The sequence below is a fragment of the Penicillium argentinense genome (assembly GCF_028826775.1).
Source record: "Penicillium argentinense strain IBT 30761 chromosome Unknown utg000009l_segment0_segment0, whole genome shotgun sequence".
In the NCBI taxonomy this organism is placed as follows: Eukaryota; Fungi; Ascomycota; class Eurotiomycetes; order Eurotiales; family Aspergillaceae; genus Penicillium; species Penicillium argentinense.
Window position 1 is genome coordinate 2747442 of NW_026622668.1, and position 15537 is coordinate 2762978.

Here is a 15537-nt window from a genome sequence, read left to right on the forward strand (position 1 = left end):
ATTCGTAGTGAGGCAAGATGAGCAAACAAGAGGATCACTGGCGTGAAGGAGGTGTTTGTCCGGAAGGCGCTGCAAGATTCGAGAGGATAGGAGTAGAAGAGGGCCAAGGACCGGGTCCAGGAGGCTTGTTATTCGGTGCCGGCTCTTGCACTTGTGGGCCCTCGGATCCATTCATCAGTCTCGGACGCTTGACATTGGCGCTCGGAGGACTACGGGGGTCGGCATGAGAATATGGAGAATTATACTGAGTCGAGGAAGCCGGTGTGGACACAGCTCCCGTATCGGGACTCAGCGCAACAGCAGATTGCAGGGGGCGCAAGCGGTTCGGGTGAGAAGAGGTATCTTCGCCTGGGCGAGGAGGGCGGACATCGGGACTATGTCGTAGTTGGCTGCTTTCCGGTTCGGCCAGTCCACCGGTAGTTGGATTGTAGCCCACTCCGATTCGGCCCATGCTCCTGTCATGCATAACAACCCGTTTCCATTTGGCAACCACCTTGTCATAGTCCCACCTGGAGGACGCTGGACTTATCTGACTCTTAGCAGTATCCAGCTCTCGCGTCACATCGCGCGAGAGAGGAAGCGTATCAGGTGGGAACAGCGCAAACTCGCGTGGCCACTGGCACGATCCAAGTCGATCGACTTGAGCACGTAACTGGTTTGCTTCTTGTTGTACTCGAGCAAGCTGCTCATCAATCAACCGACGCTTCTCCGATTCTCTCACAAATGCGCGTGTCGTTTCAAGCTGCCAAGCTTCGCGACGTGCTTCATAAGGTAGCGCGTTCCAGTGGCCGAAGGCCAACTCGAGATGTCTCATACTTGCTTCTTCATGTTGTTGTCCATCCCGATATACTCTGCCATTATCGAACATTCGATCCGAATGGCTTCGGTCGCTAGTCGAATGCGCCGCGATGCGTTCAGACTGCCATTGTGAGATCTTGGAAAGAATGGCTTGTCGGACAATATCAAGATATTCATGGCCGGGCGGTTGTAGTGGGAAGGATGTCAGGGTCGGGAATGGGTGGGAAGCGAAGATGGTCGGAGGAGGAGGCAGGAGCTGTAGGCAGAGAGAAGGGAAGGTCTGGGCCTCGAGATCGAAGTCGAACGGGGTTGGTCGAGGGCGGTATCGAGAACTTGGAGCAGCCTTAGAATGCCATTCAAGATAATATGGGGCGCCTGGGTGCAAAACTTACGTAGCTGCCTTGATATTGTCAAGCACTTCGTGGAGTGCCAACTCCACAGCTTTCAGGGTGTCTGGATTGTTGGCCGTGGCACCTCTGCTCGCGTAATCGGGCAGCTGCAGAGATCCCGACCGTGATTGTGATGGTGCAACACGAGGACCTTCCAATGTACGACTCGGGTTCGGTATGTCATTAATGACGCCTGTTGCGTGCCAGGTCGGTGTGTTGAACATCATGCGCACTGGTGCGTCGCGCGGCTTGCTGCTCGGATCCCCGACCGTATAGCTGTCGGAGGGGCCTTTTCGCTGGGCAGAGTCGGGGCTACCATCACGCTTGCCCGAGGCAGTGCGGGCCTGGCGACGAGTGATTCCACTGCGAATGCGCCGGATCTCCTCAACGTCATGAACTCCGTCGGGCTTCTTCTTGAAGAGAAACTGGTCCAGATGGCGGCCCAGCGACGAGGACGTGAATGCCTGACCACAATATTGGCATTTCCGATCTTTCACCGCATGATTGGCCGACTTGGAACTCGAGTTAGGGTGCTCTTCCGTACGCGACTCTTCTGGCGTCTCTCTGGTGTCTTCTTCCTTCATTGTTGGTGAGGCGGTCGGAGGTGGGAGGGAGGGCGAGTTCTGAGGGGCACGAAACTAGATAACTTCAGATCAAGCGAGCATGTCCAGGGATGCTTGCGAGCACGGCCACCTTGCGCTTGAGAGAAACCGGTTGGGAGTTGGTGAAGAGAACATCCGAGGAGCTGCCAAGCTTTCGGCGCGGAGAGGTGAAGCGCCCCCACGAGGGCTAAGGCGTTGTATACGATGCAACCTCACCGCGAGACCGCGACAGACCCACACTGGACTCTGTGCTTACAAAGGGATGGAAAGGTGGCAAAATACTTCAGAGATAACATCTGCTTGTAATGTGCAACCATGAGATCCTGTCTATATCAAGTTGCGGCATTTCGTCCCTTTCTAGTCTTGCGCGCACTCAGCCACCGCTTCAAATCCCGAATACCGTGGAGGTATAGCCACGAAAACAGAAAAACAAGCGCGAAATTAAAAATCACAAATGCCCAAAATATTCCCTTTGGACGATTGATGTTAATTTAGTGCTCCCGGAAATTCAGGCTTCATTGTGCATCGAGTGGGAACTTACGTAGTTTCTCCATTTGTGTGTATAGAAGACATTGAAACTCGCAGCCTAATCCAAATACGTCAGCAAGGTACATCTCAACATGTAAAGACCTTTACTTACAAATCGATCACCCGAGGAATACTGGCAAAAGGCACACAGTCCACTGCCAGCATCACGGACGTATCCGCCCGATTCTTGCGCATAGGCACCAGCGTACTGCTCGCAAGTCTGGCCTGGTGGGGGACTGAATCGAGCCTCTTCGCGTTCGACGCAGCGGATGGGTATTTTGTGAGTTGCGACCCCCAAAAATCCCTCAAGGAGATAGTGGAATGGGGTAAGCCAGTACATCCATGACTGCCAGAAATGAGGCAGAGCAACGTAGGGGACAATAACACCACAAAATGAAACGACGAAAGTGAAAAATGACGGGACAAGGAGGGAGGCGAAGAGTTCATTGGGTGCAAACGCTGCGATGAACTGTCCGAAGCCAACATAATAGCATTCAAACACCATCAGAAGCATCCAGGTATACCCAGAACTGAAAGAGTCACGCGGGAACCAGACTCCCCAATACCTTGATCCATGTCATGTTAGCATTCTGGCCAAGCACTCGCCACATAAGTCAAGTTCTACTCACCAACAGTTGAAGTAGATAGAACCCGCCACAATCGAATATGGCAGTTCGGGTAAAATTGTGCTGACAACAAAGGCAATCCAAGAATATATTTTGGAGTTCGATTCTCGCGACTCGTAAAGACCCCGTAAATGTAGATACCGCGGCTGTAATTGCTGCACAAGTGGGGGACAAATTGTTAAGGTCATGAAAATGGAGAAGAGTCTCGATTGCATGTCGATGTAGCTGTTTCCCAGATGCCAAAAGGTAAATGTGTTGAAAAGCCCTGTGAATATGTGAAGCATAAATTTTCCCTGATGAATAGAATAGTCAGCATGAGTATCACTTCATTGTCTTCGAAAAAAGGAAGAAGATAGCATACCAGAATGTAATCGGGGAGCCTCCAGTACGCCACGAAAGCTCTTTTGGTTACTGCCACTATCTGAGTGTATAGAGGCATGGCGTATTCTCGGTCATCCTGAATTGTCCCATCATTTTGTATGCCACGGCGAGAACTGATAATACCTTCCAGCTCTTGGGAGAGCTGTGTGGATTCCAGCGACCTGGCCCATACATCACCCCAGTCCTGACCTTTGTAATCCGGATTTCCGGCACCAATGACCTCGAGCATGTACTAACAAAAGACATTTAGACAAATACATTAACCAGCAGTTTTTGGGTACATACCTCTGCAGGGTTTGCAAAAGGCGAGCATTTCTTTGTCCCATTGCGTTCAAAGTATTCAATGAGCGTTTTCGAGTCGGGCCCCAGAGTACCATTGTAAACGACTCGCCCACCACTCTGAAGCAAGAGGAGCTCATCAAACTGTTCAAACAAAACAGCTGATGGTTGATGGATCGTGCAGAGAACGGCTTGGCCTGCATCTGCGAGTCTGCGGAGAAACCGGACAATGTTGAAAGCCGCTAAGGAGTCTAGTCCTGATGTCGGTTCATCCAAAAAGAGCAACAACTCAGGCTTGCTTGCAAGCTCGACCGCAATTGTGAGCCTCTTTCGTTGCTCCTGATTGAGACCGGAGCCAGTAGATCCGATTGTAGCTCCAGCGATGGATCGCATTTCCAGCAAGTCAATGATCCTTTCACAGTAGTCATATTTCTCCTTGAGTGGCACCTCTTTGGGCTGTCGCAGGAGGGCCGAAAATCGCAATGACTCGCGAACGGTCGCTGTTGGCTCGTGGATGTCCATTTGTTCAGCAAACCCGGTTGCCCTTTGGAAGCTCTTAGGGAGAGGTCTGTTGATGTCAGTAGCTGTTGACTCCTCAATAACTCGATTTTGCTTACTTCCCGTCGACCAAGAAGTCTCCAGAGACGACTCCAAAATTGATACGCTGAGCCAAGGCGTTAAGGAGGGTCGTTTTCCTAATATGTACTGGTGAGCAGCGGGAAACTCCAGAATTGTGTGATATACATACCCAGCACCAGAGGCCCCCATGAGCGCAGTAAGTTTTCCCGGTTTGACATAGCCATGGACGTCTTGCAGGAGTTTTCGCTGTCCTCCTTTGTATGGGATGGTGTAGCTCACATTCTGCCAGGTAAAGATCGAAGTGTTTTTAGCAATATCTCGGGCCTCCTTTTCAGTTTCATTGTCTCCCATCCCAGCAGAATTGTTCTTCTGGGCTGATTCTTCATCTGCGGGTGGCCTGTTATGCTCGATTGCATCCTCAACAGCCTTTGGAACCTCGCCTCTTTTGAAAACGGTTACAGAGCTTCCTCCCTTGTTAGGCTTTTGAATTTCCATCCCAAGAATCGTCAGAAAAACGAAGAACAGGAACCAGGCGATTATGATGCCGAAATTTCGCCAGAGATGAGCGCGGGAATACGTATAGGCTGTCTCAATGTAGCGCGATCCCTGGACAATCAAGCTTCCAGGTATGCTTCCTTGAATAGCACAACTCTGATGGGTGGGTGAGAGATTTGGTCCATCGGGAACAACGTATGGTGGCTCGCATTTGATATCCAGATTGTAAAATTCATTTGCCATCAGTGCTTCAAAAGCGTACTGCACTGGATTGATCCAGATAAGCCATTTTAGCCAGGGGTGCATTTTCCAAGGTGGGATTAGATATCCTGCAAGCGAGTATTAGCCACAGAATACCTGCTGATATTCCTTGTAGTATAGTCCAAACTCCACATACCTGTATATACGATAAGTGCCTGAATCGCAACTCCTGTGAGACGAGTGGCTTGAAGTATGTTAGTTAAAGAAGGTTCGAGTCATTATTCGGTCCACTCACCAACATCAAGCGATGCGCACAAAGCCCCGAGGGCACGAAAGAAAGAATACATCGTCATTGTTAAAGTGAATATTATCAAGAGGTTGATGAAAAATTGAGATGCCGTTCGTGCGAGATTTGCCATGCTAAAAAATTCTTGATTAGCTTGGTCTCATGTCTATTGATTTTGATAGACTCACAAGTATACAATCAAGTCAAAGAGAACCACTTGAATAAACACCAAGGGTATGTCCACGACAACCTGCGCCAAAGCATATGCCGCCGGACGATAGAAGGAGCTGATATGGTTAGCTTGTATACTACTTTATTTGCTTTCTTTCACTCACAAACTCTTGTGCTTCATCAAAATAGGTCGGCTCTCAAATGCAGCAGTAAGCTCGGCCAAGGCAAGAAGAGAATTGAACAGCAAAATGAAGAACATAACACCTCCTCGTGTGAAGACACCGGAGCTATCATAAATTAGAATCCGTCTCACAGTATTCGGGGTCATGAATATAGGACCAACCTAGAGCTGGGAAGATCGAAGAACAAACTCCCGACGATGAGAGCTTGAAAGATGATAACTCCCCATTTTCCTGCCAGTGCAGCTCGATCGCCGAACATTACTAGAAATTGTCGATGGGTGAGGATCATAACCTGTTTCCAAAATGGAACAGTGTAATTCTTGGTGGTGATCTGCGCCCTAGCCGTTTCCCTTTCGGCCTCTGTCGCTTGCAATTCTGCCTCAAAATCTTCGATGTCGGCGTGTACTGCTTTGAAAGCATCACTTTGACGAAACGCGATTCGAAATTCTTCTGCCGTACGGGGAATCCTGTTCTCCCATCCTTCCTTAACACGTCTTGCATTCGGGTCACTGACAGAGGTCAGAAAATCGGGAGTCGTCCATCGTGGTGGGCACTCAAATCCTAGCTTTTCAAAGTAGGCCTTTGCATCTTCTGAGCGGCCGAAAAAAGCACATTTTCCATTTTCAATGAGTATCACCTTGTCAAATAAATTGAACAAGTTTTCTGATGCCTGGTACAGAGCCACGAGAGTCGAGACGTGCGCAGTATTTGTCAGGCTCCTCAAGCTTTGAACATATTCGAGTGCCGTGCTCGCATCCAAGCCTCTAGTTGAATTATCCCAGCACTGGGTGCTAGCCTTTGTGACCATGGCCTCTCCTATAGAGACACGCTTCTTCTCTCTGTATTTCATCAGCATATGTTTTAGCGCATTTTCGAGACAGAGTGTATGTATTAACTGACCCTCCAGATATTCCGCGGATGAGCTCATTTCCAACTCGAGTACCCAGCGCGTGTTCAATCCAGAACAGCTTGGCAATTGCTGACAAGAATGTTTGTTGGTAATTATTTCGGCTCTCTCCAGGGATTCGGGATTGTTTGTCGGGTGTTCTGGTTTTCAATGCGAAAATCAGGGTATCGCGCACTGTCAGTGTCGCATAATGGAGATCGTCCTCGGGATTGTACGAAACTGCCCGAGTCAGATTGGTTATCATGAAAAATCCGCCACGGAACCAGTACCTTCTGAGCGATACTTCTTTGCCATTGTAGTAGAATCAGTTCCTCCGTATCGCACGTCACCCACGATACTCTCGTATCCGGATCTCTGATTGCCGATTACTTTCAAGAATGTTGAGCAGCCAGATCCGGGGCGACCAAGGACCAGCAACATCTCTCCGGGTCGAACACAGCCCTGGGTAAATAATTAGAAATCGCATCAGGTACACAGTGGCAACCCCGCTCACCGTAAAATCATCGAGGATTGTTCTGGTCTCCATCTTTCCGGCATCAGTGCGAGTCATTCCTTTGCGTAATATGCCCTTTATCAGCCTGGGTATGCCGAGAATTATGTCGCCGGTGGTTGGCTGCAGTGCTGCTCCCAAGCCTAGTCCCTTCACAGTAAGATCTTTCCATATGACCCCGACGTGTCGCGTTTTCTCTTCCTCGGAGTTGGCCTTGCGTTCACGCCCGAACATCCGCGAAATCAACTTCTCAATCTGGGTCCACTCATCACCTTCGTGACCAGAGGCCCAGGTACGTCGACGAGACAGCGAGCGGGCAAGCTCTTCATCGACCGAGTCGTTTTCTTGGACTGTTTCAGGTCGACTTTCTGGACCTGCGCTTCGAATCGGGGCCAAACTTCCTGTCTGATCTGATTTGGTGGACGCACTGGTGCTCCCGGACGGAGACTCGCTGGAAGACCGTACTCCTGCACCTTTTCCCAGTGAAGTGCTACTGGTCGCCGAGCGATCATGCTCCATGTCGAATAATGCAGTTGGAAGCGAGAGAAGGAAAACCTCTGTAACTTGCCGCACTCGCAGGCTGTTGGGTAGGAAAGGGCGGACGCTCGGAGTAGAATAGTTCAATGTTACACCAGTGTCTGTCTTAGTGGTGATCAAGAAATGCTTCCATCAGAAAAACGCCTTGATAGAATTCTGATCAACAGCAACGGGAAAAGAAAGAAATCATCAAAAATAAGCCGCGAATGTGCAGTTATTACGTCAAATCTCATTACGCAGCAGGTTCTATGGTACTCGGTCTCGGAGCCTCAACAACCCGTTCAGCACCCTAAATCCGATAATCCCCGGGGCACGAGATGGCGACCATCTTGAATGGCCGGGGGTACATAGTGAGAAACGTCCGATTATGTGAGCTGCATGTCCCGATACGGACCGTGCGACCATGTGGATTGCGTGGGTGACGTCCCCAGATTTCGAGGCTTGCCCCCGGTGGATCCTGCCAGATGGTCGATCATGATGTCATCCGCCTCCGCGGTCTTCCTACGCCCTTGGGCATACTCGACCTTCGCTTCTCTCCAAAACAGGACTTTTTATTTTCGGTTAGCTGATTGCATTTATGTATCCGCGAATCAGTTATTCACGATACATTGGACTCCCAATAATTAACAGTTGCTATTAGGTTCCAACGACTACTCCCGTCAATTTCCGTTCACAGTTCGTATTTTCTAGCTGGCACTTTTCCGCAAATTTTTGCGATTTATCACGGCACATGTCCTAAAGCTCCAGATCAAAGATCTGATTCAGAGGATATCCTGATGGGAATTTTTAAATTTCCTGCCTGATTTGATTACTTGGTGCTGACTTGGTTTAGCTCCGCGAGGTCTTCCATGGATCCGCATTTGCGCACCTCAATATGGCAGCGGCTCATAAACAATAGAAAAGCCAACAGTACTATTCCAGAACGGGACTGAACTGCGTTACGAAAACTTCATAGCCGAATCATACCTTTCGTCATTCTTTCAACAAGCAACATCAATACTCACATCCGACCTTCTTGGCCTCGTGTTTCAAATTTACAACCTCGAGCCGTATAACACCAGCATAGGGGCCTCTAGAGCTTGGAGTAGCTTCATCTCCTCCCATTACCATCGTCAATCCAAGAAAGAAGCCGACGTTGCCGCAAGTTCACGCGATTCAACTCCGGATGGGTTTCAACTTATCAGCCCTATTTCAGAGCGAGCTACATCGGGCAAATGAATTCATCATCATCATCATCATCATCATCATCATCATCATCATCATATTATCAGCCCTATTATTTCCCGTAACGAGCTACAGCAACGCATTGTGGAAGTCTGGAGGAGGGTGTGGCTAGGCCTCTACGAGATTGACCACGAAGAAGCACGTTATCATCCAGATCGACTCAGAGCGCTTCAGTTAGGCGCAGGCCTTACATCAGTCCCCAGACGTGACTTTCTCTTTTACCGCTTCGCCCCAAATAAGCAAAAGTGGAATCAGGGTATTGCTTCCCTCAAGCTTTCTGAAGGCCTACATATATTTGCTTTCCAAGCCGTTCTGGAGGCCCTGATGGCCTATGAAAGTGAAATTTCTCACCTGGAAGAAATCTACTCATACTTGCACAGTAGACAATTGGACCTTGACAATTACAGCAGGCGATGGTTTCGCCTTTACTTATGGAGCCTTCGAGGCGAAAGTTTAGCAAATTGATGGAGGCCATAGAGCAAAGAATTTTTGTGTACGACATTCGAATGTCATTGAACGACTGCACTCAGGAAGAACTAAAGTTTTATCGAAACAATGGAGGTCTACGGAGTATGTTCACGACATGGTATTTCCTGGTCGTTCTCGAGGCATCTTCTGTGGGCCAAGCAAGTGACTCGACACTACTGTGAGTATTTTGGTGATTTGCTTATCTAAAAGCTGGGGCCTGCAATAGAGGCGTGTTTGCTATTCTGTTTGTTCAGAATGCTGTTGCTTGTTGTCGGAGGACTAGTCTCCATGGTAGCAATACACTCATGCAAATAGCTTTAAAATGACCGAGGATGGTTTGGAAAGCGAAATGAAATTATCAATAGCTAACTAGTTCGATTTAAGTCTGGTATGCAAGCCACTATCTAGTAGACCATATCTTTCTCTTGTTGACATCAGATATGCGTACTTATCTTCTTTTTTTTTTTCATAATGTGGTCTATTCCTTTGGTCATACCGGCATTTCACGATCCAAGATCAAATTCCGGACACAATAGGGACCTGTCGAGGATAGTGGGGTAGCACCCGAAATAGTTTAGTTCCGTTTGTGTCGTGATATCTTCATTTGTACTAGGGGATTCTCGACACTCCGAGATCGGGAGGTTCAACCCCTCACCCTACTCATGTAAGCAAGGACACCCTAACGTGTCCTCGCAGCATGCGCTCTTTTCTCCTTTTCTTCAATTAATTCATCCTATCTTTTTGGATTGGTTCCCCTTGGTAGATTAGCCCCATTCTTGCATACAATGCCATACTGTATCAGCTAGCTGCGACAGTTATGAGCCCGGTTGCACGTTGGTTCTAATTTGCATCTTACCAACGAGAGTCTTCATCTTCTATTCAATCCTGTCAATTCAATTGGCCCCTGAGGGTAATCCGGATAGCCCCTCAACCGATTTACTGCAGGAAGATACCCCTATTATTATAGGCGTTACCCTGCGCTGGATTGTATGCGAAGATGGGCAAATCTGAGAAGAACCAAGGGTCTTCCGACGGCGACCAAAACCTCGGAATCCTGCTGAGGGACTCCTCCCAATGGCGCGTTTGGATATCCCATATCCACTCAGCGGCCACGGGAGAGGAGGTTTGGGATTACATGAATCCTGATTTAAGCAAATCTGCCGTGCTGAAGGCTCCTACGATGGGCAGTATGACTTGTCCTACTCCCACTGAGGTCAATCCAGAGGCTCAAAGTATTAGCGATTTATCTTCTACAGAGTATGCAATGTATAAGGATATGGTGTATCTCTTTAAAGAGGAACGCTCCTTCTAGCACTCAGTCACAAAAGCAATTGCTCGTCTTCATGCCCAAATCAAATCTTGCGTTGCTCCTGAATGGCATGGTATCCTTGCGGATCGCGTTACTCCCTACGAACAACTGGTTAGACTGAAGCAGCAATTTGCCCCTAGGAAAAACACCAGGGTGCAGGATCTTCGCAATGATTGGCGGAAGATGGTGGATTCACCAATTGGTAAAACGTCATTGGACCGTTGGCTGTTGAATTGGTCAAATCTTTACGACGAGGCTAAGGCAGCTAAAGTGCCTGATGTGTGTTATACCGATAATGAATATCCCCCGGATTCAATGGCTATCAGAGATCTGCTACAAGCTATCCAGTTGCAAGATACCTACTTCGCAAACCAATGGAGGCAGCGGCTAACGGAGTATGAGGAAAGACGAAACTCCCAGAGAGCTACCTCAGAGTCCTCTATAGCCCTAGTGAAAGTAGATGGCTTTGCTCCTACATTCCATGGTGTTCTATCTGACTATCGCGACCATCGCCAAGTTCAGAACCAAGCACCTTTGGCTGGGGGTTCTGGCCGCCTCGCATTTACGGCTACTCTGAATGGGCAACCCCCCGCTGGTAGGAATCAGCAAAACCTTCAGAAGAAGATATGCGTCTGCGGCCGCTCTGGGCATCCCTGGAAGAGGTGTTATGAGATTAATTGGACTCTCAGGCCTACCGATTTCAAATCGAATAAGGAGGCTCGGAAGAAGACTGAAGAGAATCTCAAACGGGAGCCGCCCCAAGTGCAACAGGAGATTATGCAGATGCTGCAGTCAGATCCTTCGAAGAAGGGCAAAACCGCTCAGTTAGCAATAACTGCTAGTGATGATCTGCCTACTGAGACGATTGCATTTTTCACTGCTACTATCTCACCGGAGGTCTATCATGCAGCAATAACCTATTCCCTCAAAAACAACTGGGTTGTTGACTCAGAAGCGAATGTACACATCTGCAACCAGAAGGAGAGATTCCTAAATTTGAGGAAGGATTTAGCAGAGATTACCCTTGGTAACGGTCACTCTACAGTGCAAGGGCGTGGGACTGCTCGTATTATCGTGAGAAATCCTCAGAGTGGCAAGACTCAATGGGCCACCCTCACCGATGTATGGTATGCGCCAGACTTTGCAACAAATATCATCTCTGTATCAGAGATTAAGAAGAATGGGTTCTTCTTCACTAGCGAGTTACCGGGAATTGTGACGGCAACAGGCCCGATAGCTATCTGTCAGGAGATGTATGGATTATATCTTTTGAAGAGTGGTAGCGATGAGAGACTTTCGTTGCTGTCCCATCCTGCAGCTCTCGCGTCTATGAAGACGTCGGGGAAACCAGTGATCTCTTCTGCTTCGCCGGAGATTTGGCACAGAAGACTTGGTCACATGTATGCCCGGCGCATTGAGACGCTCGCGAAGATGGTTGACGGAGTGGATATCAAAGGGCGGACCCTTGAGGAAATACCCCAAATCTGCGAAACCTGCCAACTTAATGATGCGAAGCGCAAAATCTCAAGACGGCCCGCGAATCGTTCGCGCGTTTTTGGCCGCTTTGGTCGAATACACTTCGACATGGTGCAGCTCGATGAGGCTTATAATGGGGATAACTGGGTGACCCATCTGTATATTGAGGGTATCAGATTCCATCTCCTACAGACTCACGAGAGGAAGAATGGGTGCGTGAATGCTATCATACAGTTCATTGGCTTCTGCCGGAATCAGTTGAAGATGGATATCCGCGCATTCATGAGTGATAGAGAGAGGAGCTTGGGTCAGGTAATCCGCGAATACTGTGACCAAGAAGGAATCATTTTTCAACAGACTGTGGCCGCCACACCAGAACAGAATGGTTCATCGAGAGAGCAGGAGGTATCCTTATCACTGTCGCTCGAAAGCTCATCTCTGATGCCAATTTGCCTAAAAACCTATGGCCAGAAGCCTTTAGGGCATCCGTTTATATCATCAATCGGACGCCTACAATGCTGCCAGATGGTACGACCATTATTCCATGGGTTGAAGCAATGACCGCGAGTGCTCCAGGAGAAGATCTCCGCCCAAATCTATCGAACCTGAGATTATATGGATGCAGGGCATACGTACGCATTCAGAATATCCCACGGTTAGATAAGATGGCTCCAAGAGCAGAGATTGGTTATCTTGTTGGCTACGTTGCATCAAATATCTGGAAGGTCTGGTTCCCTCATCTAGGCACAGTGCGTGAGGTTAGAGACGTTGTATTCGATGAGACTAGGCAATATAGGCCTAATGATATCGAATCACCATCTTATTAATGCAGGATGTTAGGCAGATGTTGCCGTGGGCTGTCCCTGAGTATAGTGAGAAGACGAGTACTCAGGGGCTCCACCATCCAGCAATGCACAAACACAACCCGAGGAGAACAATTCGAGTCTTCAACAGAACAATTCCACTGCTGAACAGAATGCTTCCAGAACTATTGCGGAAGAGCTGCGTCCTACCAGCGAAACCGTTCCAGAAGACTTCCGTTCTGCACAGAAGGATATTAGTGACAGTTCTCGATATGCTCCAACTCCATCTCCTACTCCTTCACAAGACCCAACACAAAGCACCATACAACAACAACAACAACATGAAATTTTCCCTGGCTCTTTTCCAATTGATACTGCTCCTGAATCCTCCAACCGTCTTGAACCTGAGGGGGTGGGGATAGGTAATTGGCCTGAGGACCAGCTTCAATACGAGTTGCAGGGGCAACAACAATTTCTGCTGAATCAAACGAGCCACCGCCAGGTTACCGCGCATACGGTGAAAAGGCTCCTAGAGATATCAGCGCTAATCTTTCGGAAGGAAACATCATTCATGGAACCCGCGTTAGAGGTAAGAAAATCTTCTTTACTACGCCAACATTGGACTCATCTTGGTCCTCAATCGGATGGTCGTTCGCTGCCGCAGTAAAGAAGATTTTCTTACCTCTGACGCGGGTTCCATGAATAAATTTCATGTTGTTGTTGTTGTTGTTGTTGTTGTTGTTGTTGTTGTTGTTGTTGTTGTTGTTGTTGTTGTTGTTGTTGTTGTTGTTGTTGTATGGTGCTTTGTGTTGGGTCTTGTGAAGGAGTGGGAGATGGAGTTGGAACATATCGAGAACTGTCACTAATATCCTTCTGTGCAGAACGGAAGTCTTCTGGAACGGTTTCGCTGGTAGGACGCAACTCTTCCGCAATAGTTCTGGAAGCATTCTGTTCAGCAGTGGAATTGTTCTGTTGAAGACTCGAATTGTTCTCCTCGGGTTGTGTTTGTGCATTGCTGGATGGTGGAGCCCCTGAGTACTCGTCTTCCTCACTATACTCAGGGACAGCCCACGGCAACGTCTGCCTAACATCCTGCATTACATAAGATGGTGAATACAACGTCTCTAACCTCATGCACCATGCCTAGATGAGGGAACCAGACCTTCCAGATATTTGATGCAACGTAGCCAACAAGGTAAAAATTACGTGGGGCCGGTTACTAGTATTTTTCTCGCGGGCTGCTATAGTCATATAAATGTGCATCAGGCCATACCCCTCGCCTTTCAGGTATTCTACTTGTACGTCAAACTAAATTCCCTGGCCGTACCCATTCTTACATGTTTGAGATCTGACAGCGTTGTCCAATATTTGGGACTCAGAACCTGGCATTTGTGATACAGTTCTTTCCTTTCGAGCTCAGTAACAATTATCATTTGACAACTCAGAAACGTAACGATTGGGCACGGTGGAAAAAGCAACTGAAGCACTCGAGATTCGTCGGGCGGCAGCTGGTGGAAGTGATGTATCTGGGCACGTGATCATTCTTATCATATCTAATCGCGGCTCAAATTTCGAAATTTTGGGACGGTCGGCGCATCACGAACACAAAGTGCACTGGATAATTCTGCATTCACTCTCTTCCCTGCAGTCCACTTTCGGACGATAAAGAATAAAAGGACCCTCGTTATTGTTTTCCACAGATATTACGCTCTTCGCCGCAGTCTGCCCTCCTCGAGATCTTTTGTTCCTCTCCCGCACCGACTCTGCGGGGCATCAAGACCTTTCGGACTTTCACAAACGAAGCAAGACACAATCACTTGAAAATGGACGCACAATCATCGAACGGCCCTCCGGCCACCGACGCCGCCTCTTACCTTGATCTTGGCATCACTCTCGCTCTAAACAATTGGCCTGCTCTCACACTGGCTGTGCAATCGAACTGGGGAGGTCCCAAGTCCGACGACAAGCGCGACTGGCTCTGCGGTGCTATCTCCGAAATGCTGACCGAACGTCCGGAAACAGACGCCGAGGATATCGAGGACGTTTTGATTCAGGTGATGAACGACGAGTTCGATGTCGTGGTGGACGACGAAAGCGCCGGCAATGTTGCCGATGAGATTATGGAAATGAAGGCGCAAGCTGAGCGTGGGAACTTCGCCGTTATTCAGGAGCTGTGGGAGACGTGGCAGAAAAAGAGCCAGCAGAAGTCTGCTTCAGCGGCCATGTTCAAGCAGGTCGAAACTCGGGATGAGGACCAGGAGACTGATGAGAGTGACGACGATGTGGGCGATGTTGACATGGACGATGCTCCTGCGCTGGTGCAAGCTCCGAGAGAGAAGGCCGAACCGGAGATTGATGAAGATGGTTTCACTATGGTTAAGAAGAAGAGGTAAACTTGCGCCTATGTGATGCCTTTTGTACGATGTTATGTGTTGTTTGATAGGCTCCGCCGTGGGCTAAGACATACCCAGGTATATACCCAGGTAGCAATGGCATGAATACGTGATACTTTCAGTCGTGATGTTGAGACAACTTTTGATTTAAGTCCCAAATTCTACAACTGGTGGAGGGCTAGGAAATAATTGGAAAAGGAAATCATATACTCAACAAATGCTTCCTTTGATTGCAAATGAAAAGCTATATTCTATGCGGAAGGCGTTAAATTTCATCATCGTTAGTCTCAAGAAAACGAGACTTTTGTCGAGTATCATCGTACGACCTCTGCCCACCCATACCTCCCTGTTCAGAGGCTTCTCAAGCTCAGTGGTCTTGTGTCAAGGTCCCAAAAGCAACCTCGACTCGTGAT

At 48.5% G+C, this 15537-nt stretch overlaps 4 protein-coding genes across 4 annotated transcripts; 2 read left to right on the forward strand and 2 right to left on the reverse strand.

Moving 5' to 3' along the window:
- Positions 1-34: 34 nt before the first annotated feature.
- Positions 35-7433, reverse strand: N7532_008611 (putative ABC transporter; the record flags this gene model as incomplete). Its single annotated transcript, XM_056621103.1, has 18 exons — positions 35-1130; positions 1191-1825; positions 1875-1976; positions 2331-2375; positions 2430-2883; positions 2947-3236; positions 3305-3556; positions 3610-4171; positions 4221-4298; positions 4352-5006; positions 5075-5122; positions 5174-5298; positions 5353-5451; positions 5500-5622; positions 5679-6356; positions 6418-6643; positions 6694-6865; positions 6918-7433. 18 exons carry the CDS (start codon positions 7431-7433, stop codon positions 35-37), a joined length of 6156 nt encoding a protein of 2051 aa, XP_056471909.1.
- Positions 7434-10767: 3334 nt separating this feature from the next.
- N7532_008612 (uncharacterized protein) lies at positions 10768-11689 on the forward strand (the record flags this gene model as incomplete). Its single annotated transcript, XM_056621104.1, has 2 exons — positions 10768-11613; positions 11681-11689. The coding sequence occupies 2 exons, from the start codon at positions 10768-10770 to the stop codon at positions 11687-11689; spliced, it is 855 nt and encodes a 284-aa protein (XP_056471910.1).
- A 1611-nt stretch (positions 11690-13300) lies between these two features.
- N7532_008613 (uncharacterized protein) lies at positions 13301-13579 on the reverse strand (the record flags this gene model as incomplete). Its single annotated transcript, XM_056621105.1, has 2 exons — positions 13301-13386; positions 13414-13579. The coding sequence occupies 2 exons, from the start codon at positions 13577-13579 to the stop codon at positions 13301-13303; spliced, it is 252 nt and encodes an 83-aa protein (XP_056471911.1).
- Positions 13580-14554: 975 nt separating this feature from the next.
- N7532_008614 (pre-rRNA-processing TSR2 family protein) lies at positions 14555-15124 on the forward strand (the record flags this gene model as incomplete). Its single annotated transcript, XM_056621106.1, has 1 exon — positions 14555-15124. One exon carries the CDS (start codon positions 14555-14557, stop codon positions 15122-15124), a length of 570 nt encoding a protein of 189 aa, XP_056471912.1.
- Positions 15125-15537: the final 413 nt, after the last annotated feature.